Source organism: Leucopleurus acutus (genome assembly GCF_964270905.1).
Source record: "Leucopleurus acutus genome assembly, chromosome: 3".
In the NCBI taxonomy this organism is placed as follows: Eukaryota; Metazoa; Chordata; class Mammalia; order Artiodactyla; family Delphinidae; genus Leucopleurus; species Leucopleurus acutus.
The window spans coordinates 17,479,618-17,489,933 of NC_139145.1; the positions used below are offsets into that span (position 1 = coordinate 17,479,618).

General features: G+C 48.9%; 1 protein-coding gene across 1 annotated transcript in view; it reads left to right on the plus strand.

The window, feature by feature from the left end:
• MAML1 (mastermind like transcriptional coactivator 1) overlaps positions 1–4,735 on the plus strand; it is a 45,520-nt gene extending 40,785 nt beyond the window's left edge. The window contains exon 5 of the mRNA XM_082836641.1: positions 1,336–4,735. Coding sequence (XP_082692767.1) covers positions 1,336–2,315 — 980 coding nt within the window. The 3' untranslated portion in view covers positions 2,316–4,735. The remainder of the gene's footprint in view (positions 1–1,335) is intronic.
• The last annotated feature ends 5,581 nt before the right edge of the window (positions 4,736–10,316 follow it).

Genomic DNA, 10,316 nt, shown 5'->3' on the forward strand with positions numbered 1-10,316 from the left:
TATGTGAGGGAACCTGACCGCCATTGCTCAGGCTCTTGCTCCAGAAATAGAGAGAGATTTCAGTTGACAAATGCAGTAAAATCTAGGCCATACCTGCCTTCCTAGCTCTTGGAATATCTTCGAAACCTGTGCTTCTCTTGGTCAGTGATTCTCGTTATAAAGTATCCCAGAGAAGTTGACCATAGCTGTGCATTCCAGAGGAGACTTAAGTGGGTTTTGTTGTTGTTGTTGTTGTTTTTGCGGTACGCAGGCCTCTCACTGTTGTGGCCTCTCCCGTTGTGGAGCACAGGCTCCGGACACGCAGGCTCAGCGGCCATGGCTCACGGGCCCAGCTGCTCCGTGGCATGTGGGATCCTCCCGGACCAGGGCACGAACCCGTGTCCCCTGCATCGGCAGACGGACTCTCAACCACCGCGCCACCAGGAAAGCCCTTAAGTGGGGTTTTATGCTTGTGCTAACAGGGACCAGGGGTTGAAGTCTGTGGGCATCTCAGAAGCCTGGGTCTTGGCCAGCTTTCCTGCCTTCATCCCATCTGATGTTGTTGTGGGCTATCAGTGGTAGAGAAGTGGACTGTTTCAGCATTTCCCTTTTGTCTTCAACTCAGTTTTTAGTTTAGGTGCTGATGGAGAGAGGAAGAGGAGAAACAAAGTGTACTCAGTTATGGCCAACCCCTGAACAATCGCTCACCTACCAACAAAAAAACATCTCAGTCAGGGCTGTCACCATGCATCCACTGCTTAAGACAGAGTCCCAAATAGCAAGTTCCCTGAGGACAGGACCTCTCTGTCCCATTCCGTGCTGTCTCCCCAGCACAGAACCTACCACAGAGCAGGTGCTCAGTAAATATCTTCTGATTTCAGTCCAGACTCCTTCCTCCCTTCACCGCCCTGCAGTGCCACACTGTGTGGGCCTCATCTAAGTGATCCTGACAGTCCCTGCCGAGCTAGGTCTAAACCAGAGTCACAGTCCAGTTACCCTTTGGCTTTGCAATCCTGTCCCCTCCTATGGTGGCTGCAGCTCTTCTGAATCTGGCCGGGACCATCTCTTCCTTTTATCTCTAGATACTCTCCCCACATTCTAGCCATAGAGTTTGCCCCTTCCTCTGTGCCTGTCTTAATCCCCTTTTTGCTCCAGACCGGCCTCCATTCCACCCTGTGGGAAACCTTTGCCCCCAGGGTTCTCTTTGAGGTTCCACTGATCATGAGGTATCTGGTGTTCTGGTTTTGCCTTTCAGGCCTGTGGGATAGCAGCTGCAGCATGGGTCTTGGAGGCACCACTCCATAGTGGTGGTGAAGAAATGCTAGCTTAGTTGACAGAATTTTCTCTGTCTTCTAGGGTCCTCTTCTGCCATGCCTGGCATGAACAACTTGGGTCCATCTAACTCCAGCTGTCCTCGAGTGTTCCCTCAGGCTGGGAATCTGATACCAATGGGTCCTGGACACACTTCGGTTTCCTCTCTCCCTTCAAGCTCAGGCCAGCAGGACCGGGGTGTGGCTCAGTTCACTGGCTCGCAAAGCATGCCACAGGGCAGCCTCTATGGCATGGCTTCTGGTATGACCCAGAGAGTTGCCCAGCCCCCGCCACAGGCCACCAATGGACATGCCCACATTCCACGGCAGACCGGTGTGGGCCCGAACACCTCGGTTTCAGCTGCCTATGGGCAGAACTCTCTGGGGAACTCGGGTATCTCCCAACAGCACAATAAGGGGACCCTGAACTCTGGTTTAACTAAGCCACAGGTCCCAAGGGTATCGGCAGCCATGGGAGGCCAGAATTCCACATGGCAACATCAGGGAATGCCGAACCTGAGTGGCCAAACCCCAGGGAACAACTCCGTAAGTCCCTTCACTGCAGCTTCCAGTTTCCACATGCAGCAGGCCCACCTGAAAATGTCCAGCCCACAGTTCTCCCAGGCGATGCCCAGCAGGCCTATGGCCCCCATGAGCTCAGCAGCTGCAGCAGGGTCCATGCTGCCCCCTGTGAGCACACAGCAGAGGACCAGTGCCCCTGCCCCAGCACCTCCCCAGGGAGCCCCACAGCAGGCCTTGCCGGGCCTGAGCCCAGCTGGGCCTGAGCTGGGGGCCTTCAGCCAGAGCCCCGCCCCAACAGTGGGCGGCCGGGCAGGGCTACACTGCGCCCAAGCCTACCCTGTGCGGACCGCAGGCCAAGAACTGCCCTTTGCCTACAGTGGGCAGCCAGGTAGCAGCGGGCTGGCCAGCATGGCCGGAGATGCCGACCTGATCGACTCCCTGCTGAAGAACAGGACTTCGGAGGAGTGGATGAATGATTTGGACGACCTTCTAGGGCCTCAGTAACAGGAGGATTTGTGGTGTTTTCAGTGTTCATACAGCCTATATTTTTCTTCTCAAATTCAAGAAAGAGCAACTACTTTGGACCAAAAGCCCACAGCCCGGGGAGCTGGGCAGGTAGAGCTAGAGCCATGGGGCTGAGGCCTGGTCCTCCCAGGCTCTGTGGGGCCCAGGGCTCCCAGCCAGCAGTTGTGGTATGTTGGGCCGGCCCCACCCCATCTGCTGGCGTCGTTATCTGGTTTTGGGACAGCAGGACAGGGTTCTGCAGGTGGTTTTCTATCCAAATGACCAAAAAACCAACAGTGAAACCCCACGATGTCAGGCTTATAAAAATCTATGCTATCATGTTGACTTAATCCAAGATTTCTCCACTTGCCCCAATTTTGGGACAAATTTTTGTTGAAACTTTATAGCAGAACTATTTGCAATTTGTAGCATAGAAAAGATTTTAAATTTTTTTTAAGGTTTTAAAACAGATTAGGGTAGGTGGTGGTTTAAATTGATAAGTGGCATTGGAAACTTAGGGTTTCCTTTTGATTAAGAGCCTTTTTTATTCCTGCTCTTTGTCAGCTTTCAGGGCAAAGGGAGGCTCACTGGAAAATCATTTCCGTAAGTGCAGGCTGTGACTGCATGTGCCAAAAAGGAACAGGATGCCATGAGAAAGCAGAGTTAGTGACACAGATCTGGTCTTTCCAGCAGCTCCTCCTTCTCCCAGAATGTTGTTCTTCCAGGCTGGCATTTAGGAGGATATGGGCTGAGGAATCCCTTCCTCCCATGTGTTGGTAGCAAGACCCCAGGCGGCCCCCAGGCCAAATGCTGAAATGAAACAATTGGGATTCCTGTGTCCTCTTTTGTTGTTTCTCCTTTTGCAGTTTCTCCGAAAACTCATCTTTAATGTGTTAGGAAGGTGATCATTGTCGAGTTATGAACAGATGTCTTTCCTGTACCCTGTCTTCATTTCCCATAACCTTTCTTTCTGCCTCCCCTTCTTTCTCTCTCCAGCCCAAATGGAAAAACTCCTTAAGCCACTGATTTACTGGATTGGAGAGAAAAAGAAAGAGTCATTAGAATTCCCTAGGGAAGCCTAGCATAGTAAGGAGCTGGGTATCCCTTCCCCAGAAAGCAAAGGTTTGTGGGAAGGAGAAAAATAGGTGTGCCCTGTTTGGCAGGGAGGACGCAGGCTGGGCCAGAGGAAGGAATTCCACTTTGTTTTACTACTTCTGCCACTCCCTTGTCAGATGACTTGCACTTTTTAAAGAGAATTGCTTTGTAACACTAATACATCCTTTCTAAAGATTCAAATGGATTTCTCTCTTAAGGTCTATGACTTTTTAGGTCTTGACTAAGCTAAGAGTCCACAACAACCTGTGGGCTGTTTGTGGGAAATGAAGACAGAGCACTTCGATGTAACGAAAGCAACATGGTAAGCACAAGGTGAGACCCTTTTAAATGGGGTGTCGGAGAGAAAATAGTACACTGAAAAGAGTGGCGTATATACAGAGTGGTCTCTGGCGAAACCACAACCCCATTTTTATTTCCCTGGAGCCTCAGAATGGATAATTCAAGGAGTATCATATGTAAAGAATTGAGCCAAGGAAAATATTCACACAACCAGCTTGAGTGGCTTTGAGGGGACAAAGGTTTGTACACACATTGGTAATTATTTTGCACCAGCAGTGCCTTTCATGGGGGTACTTGGACCCTCAGATCTTCTTCTCTAATAGCCATTTGCCACCATGGGTGGTGTTTGGGCCATTTCCTCTTTAAACACCCTCCCTGCCTTCCCCAGTCACTGAATATAACTCTCAAAGAAGGGAATGAATCATAAAGCCAGTGAAGACTCCACCCTCTGAGTGAGTTCCCCAGTCTGAAGGGGAAGAGGGTGACTTCAGCGGGTTTTCTACCAAAAATAGCGGGCGGAAGGCTGGTGGTGGGTCCTTGCTCCTCTCCTGGTCTCCCTCTGGCTGCTGCTCACCTCTATCCCTGGGCACTCGCGCCTCTGCCTCCCCCTTGTGAGGAGGGCTGCCCCTGCCTTAGTCCTGGGGCCACCTAGACAGACAGCAGGCTTCTCACTTGCTGCAGTGTCAGAGCAATAAAATGTGATGCTTGGAGTCCCCCCAGGGAGCTGCCTGTGGCTTTATTTATGAATCTGGTTTTTGGGTAGTCAGGGAAGGAGACAACTCCACTTCAGTGCAAATCCCCATCTTCCAGGAGCCATGACTCAAAAGAAAAGGGTGCTTGGACTTTTGTTATACACACTTGCTTTGTGTAAATAAATGTTTACAATTTTATATTAAAGATGGAATAAGCGTTAGAGCTTCTGACTGTATATTTTTTACTTTTATAGATTTTAAAACTATGATCCTTTATATATGTGTTTTGGGGGCTATAAGTTTTATGTCAAACAGTTGGTATTGTTAACTTTTTACTGTCATCAAAGTACATAAAAGTCCTATTAATTCCCTTATTCTTCTACTTCCCTTAACTCTGGTATACACCAAAAAGAAATCTTTACTTTCCTGTTTTATCATTATAAAATAATAAAAGTATTTTGCTAGTATGGAAACTGCCCATGTATTTCAATTCACATGGCTGTGCCACAGGCAGGAGGTGGACCAGTACACAGCTGCTTTGTTTGGTAGTTGATTTCCTTTGTGATTTAGCTGCTTTCTTAATGCACATTGGTGGTGGGGGTGTTTGGTTTGTTTTTTGGTGATACATAGGAAATTAGCACTGACATTGCCCAGGGCCACCGGTCTCTCCCCTCTCTAGACCTCATCCATGCTCTTACGTCTAATGTGAGGGAAGTTGGACTTAAGGGATACTTTAGATCCTTAGCAGTTCAGATGTTTTACTTAAACCCTTCGATTTACTGTCAGTGCAGTTCTCTAGGTCTTGTTTCGTTTTCTTTTTTATTGTAAGAAAGTGTGTGCTCTGGCATGTTCACCCACCCACTCTTGTCAGTGTCACACTGTGAAGGGGCATCAAATGATGACAGAAGCCACACCGGGAGCCTGGAAGGCAAGTCTTCTCAGTGACCTCTCACCTCAGCCATAGGCTGGAAGCGGGTCAGACCTAGAGAAGCTGGAGCTCTTAGAAGGGCAGGAAAGAGCACCCTTCAGGGAGGAAGCCTGTCATGTGATGGAATTGAAAGGTTTAATTACTCTAATGAAGCCTAACATAGCCATGTATATAAGGCACAGTAAAGGGAAGAACACAAGACTCATGAAGTCTTGGCTGAGAATGCACAGAATGTGTGTGTTGTTTGGCGTGGGGTGGGGGACACGCTCTCATGAGTGGTGAAGGAAGTACAAAACAGAACCAAAGGGAGATGATTCTGCTTGTCAGATTACCTCAGTCATCCTCAGTACTGACTGCAGTGTGATGAGGCAGGCTGCTGTACAACTTTTTTGTGGGAAGAAATTTTGAAAAAGGTAGCAAGCGCCTTAAAATATTCGTGCCGTCTGTCCACCCCAGAAATTCCAATTCTGAGAAGCCATCCTTGAAAATAATTCTGAGTGCAGAAAATGGTTATATAGCACAGTGGTGTTCCTAGTAGCACTATTTATAACTGCAGAAAACTAGGAGAATCTAAAGAGCTGTCAGAGGGGATTGGTTAAGTAAATTGCAGTACTTCCTCTTGATGAGATACAATATAGTTACTTTAAATATTTAGGAAGGTTTTGAACATTGCAACTTGGAATGCAGGTTTTGTTGGGCTTCTGTTGGGAGCCAACAGAAATACTGGCTAATAAAACCCTGAACATTCCCTGCCCCCAGTCTGTATTTTAGGTTACCAGCTAATTCCCAGAATCAGAGGAGGTGTTTAACAAGCCAGGCCTCAGGAATGCCAAGGGTCAGGCAGTTCCAGTCTCTGCTGCCGGGCCACCTTCCCGAGTCTGTCGAGAGTTACAAGCCAGACTCATGTGGTGACCGAGGCAGGCTTCTTGAGGCACAGCTCCCTCAGCTCATGTTTATAGAGCACCCACTATGTCCAGGCATTGTATTAGGAGCAGGGAAAGTAGCAGCAGTATAGGAGAGCAGGGCCCTGCTCTGTGGACCTTCAGTCTCATGTGAAGGGGATGTCATAACATGTGACGGATGATTTCAAAATGGTGTCAGGAAGAAACTAAAGCAGTGCATAAGGTAGAGGCTGCTGTGGGGGAGGGGAGGCCTGAGAGACTTTAGATGTGGTGGGCAGAATAGGCCCCTCTAAGGAGACACCTAACTGAGGCCAAGTACTGGAAGGGAGCCAGCCAGAGCTCTGGGGAAGAGCAGTTCACAGCCACATGGAACAGGAAAGGAAATTCCCCAAAGGAAGAGGGTGCTGTTAGCAGGAAGGGAGGAACGCTGAGAAAGTAAAATCAGCAGATGCCCAACACATGTTCAGTTAAAAGCACAAAGGACATATGTTGCATATAGTAGGAGAGTGAGCCCTTGCCCCTCTGCCAGGTGACCCCAGCACTGCAGCATCCTCAGTGCAAGCCTGTGCTACTCTGGGGCCTCTGCCAGCCCAGCCCAAGGAGATGCTGAAGGTAAGATGGGGTCCCACGTTCATCCCTGGGGTTGGACTGCTCCTGCCATCATTAGCAGCTTTATCAATTAGACAACCTTAAGGCCAGTCAGCTGATGAAGGTGTGGAAGTGGCAATGTGGAAGTGGTAAAGGTGTTGAAAGATGCAAAATGGTGGTTGCCTGTGAACTTGGTCCAAGGCTAGTTAACTAAAAGTTCCAGGTACTCCGGGACCAGCACAAAGAATGGTAGGTGATGTCTTGGAAACAGGTCAGCTCTTCTGCACATGGGATCAGTTTGCCTTACTGGAAAGCTGGTGATGCACTTGCCACTTTTCAGATAGGCTTTGCTTATGTGGCAAAGATAATTTGCCTTCTGAATGGTTGCAGTTAGCTGGGCTGCAGACCCTATTCAGTACCTGCAGACCATTTCATGGAAGTTGGAAAAAATAGCTTCAGACCCTCACTCAAAGTGAAATCCAGCATGGCAAGGACAGAACACACGGCTCCACCTCGATATCAATGTTCTGGAATGCAAACTCTGAGAGAGGTAACCTGTGCAAGAAAAAAATAGGAAGGTGTCCGAGGAAAAGATATCTGCTGCAAAAACAGATATGGCAACAAATACAACAGCTGCCCGAGGGTGGGGTGAGGGGGTTCAGGATTCCCTCTCCTGTCTAATGAGGCCGGGTGGGAAGAGTCCTCTGCTGCAAGTGACATGGTGGGTCCTGGCCAGACAGGCACACCATGCATTCCGGGGCTGTTAGGTGGTCGGCACCGGGAGTCCAAGTAGAAGGCTCCATTTGTCTTTGTATCTGGAAAGTAGAATTTTTCAAGGTTACAGAGAAAAAAAGCTGGAGATACATACTCTTAATAAGTTGTGAAGGATCTAGCTCCAGTTGACGCAGCTGAGGTGAGTACTTGCTGCCCTACCTTTGGATTTATCACTGCTGATACCTCCACTATCTCTCATCTTGAGTTTTAAGGCTCTAGATAGGTTGTATACTTTAAGTACCCACTTCTTTAACGCAGGGCGAAGCCCAACCACATACAGTCATCTTCAAAGTCAAGAGCTGCAAATGTTGCCATCCTTCCTACTATGTCATGTTACCCTTGGAGTTGGAGGCCCAAGAAAATCCTTCACCCAAGTAGTAAAAAAAAAAATCCAAATCTGCTCTATTAGTTATATCTCCCCCCATGCCATTTCTTCTTTTTGATGCTTGTGCGGTAAAAGACGCTTAAACTCTGCTGCTGCCTCTCGTTCCTTCTGTTGAACCTATCCAGCCTCCTCTGTTGGCTCCTCTCTCCATCCATCCAACTTTTTAGCCCTGCCATAGTGTTATAGGAAGACTAGAACAAGAGAACAGGCTTGTCTGAGCCCAATCCTGCCACTACAGACAAGGTGTGAGCCCAGCTGCCTCTTCAGGACCGAGGGGCTCCTTCCACCAAATGCCAGGAATGTTGGCTGCTGCCAGCTCTCAGCTGAGTCTGGGAATTGCCTTCAGTGGAAAGGAGCTGCCTTGCCTGTGGCTATGCCCCCTACTCAGGGGCAGCCCACATCTGGAGCCTGGCCAATATGGGGGTACAAAGGCCCAGCCCCTTTCCTCAATTTGGGGCATGAAAGGGCCACCCAGATCCACGGTGCCAGTGGGACCATCTGAGGCCTCTGTTGCGACTGCCTCTCGGTTCAACACCCCTCTGCCCAGTCCAGCTGCCCTTGCCTACTCACCAAAATCTGCTTCTGGGGAAGCCAACCTGAGACAGTAGGAGTGGGGAGTGCTCTCAGAGCTGGCTGGAGCTGGCTTACTGCCAGCTGCCCGGCCATGAGAGCCCCATCACTGGTAACCATGGGGCAGGAAAAGCCACTAGCATGCTGAAGTTAACAGGCTTTCAGCATGGTGATACCGGGATAGGATACTGGAGAAGGGAATGCAATATGCTACGCCTCCGAGAAGTTTAAGGGAAGGAGTAATTATAAGAACTGTGGAACAAAAGCCAAAAAAAGTGTTAGGATGTGGAGAAGGTGGGAATGCAAAATAGTGCAGCAGCTATGGAAAACAGTATGAGTGTTCCTCAAAACATTAGAGCTACCACGTGATGAGGCAATACCAGTTCTGGCCATTTATTTATTCAAAAGTACAGAAATCAGCAGATATTAGCACAACCATGTTCATTGCAGCACTATTCACAGTAGCCAAGATGTGGAAACAATCTAATTGTCCACCCATAGGTGAATGGATAAAGAAAGTGCGGTACATGCATACAATGGAATATGCTCAGCCTTTAACAAAAGAAATTCCGCCATGTGCAACAACAGGGATGAATTTTGAGGACATTTTGCTAAGTGAAAAAAGCCACAGAAAGGCAAATACTGTATGATTCCATTTACATGAGATGAGGTATTGAAAATAGTCAAATTCACAGAATCAGAGTGGAATGGTGGCTGCCAGGGGCTGTTGGAGGGAAAATGTAGAGATGCTAATCAATAGGCGAAATGTTTTAATGAAGCAAGACTAAGAAGCTCTAGAGATCTGCTCTATAACAACAGTCAAGAATACTGTATTGGGCTTCCCTGGTGGCGCAGTAGTTGAGAGTCCGCCTGCCGATGCAGGGGACACGGGTTCGTGTCCCGGTCTGGGAGGATCCCACATGCCGTGGAGCGGCTGGGCCCGTGAGCCGTGGCCACTGAGCCTGCGCGTCCGGAGCCTGTGCTCCGCAACGGGAGAGGCCACAACAGTGAGAGGGCTGCGTACCGCAAAAAAAAAAAAAAAAAAAACTGTATTATACACTTAAAAATTTAAGAAGGCAGATCTCATGTTAAGTCTTCTTACCACAATAAAATTTTTAAAAGAACTGTGGTGTCAGGGGACTATTCCTAGGGCCCATCACCAATGTATTGAAGAAAGACAATGAAAAGCTGAGGATGATTAAGCACCAGCTTAAGACCGAGTGTGAGGGGCTTCCCTGGTGGCGCAGTGGTTGAGAGTCCACCTGCCGATGCAGGGGACACGGGTTTGTGCCCGGTCCGGGAAGATCCCACATGCCATGGAGCGGCTGAAAAAAAAAAAAGACTGAGTGTGAAATCAGAGGGCCTCTTTGGCAGGCTCTGAGAAGGGCAGACAAAGCTGAGGGGAATCAAGCCAAGCCGTAGGTGTTAAGAGGGCAGATTGAACTTTCAACCCACTAAATCTCCTACACAAAAGTCACTGTCCTCATTAGGAAGGAGAGGGACCCTGACACTTGGGATGGGAACATCTGATTGATGCCTTAGAAAGCCTTGGAAGCCCAGGTCCCCCTGCAACCCCTGGGCCTGCAAACACAGCCTGCTTCCTCTTAAGGATTGGTGCCTTCATCTTGCTTAAAAATCATGCACAGACCTCTTCCCCACCTCCCCTTCTGGCCACTGGATCAATAATGAGGGTGATGTAATAACAACCTGTCTCGGCAAGTGTTGGGCCTGTTGAGAGAGGAAAGGGACAATATGCCGAAGGCACTG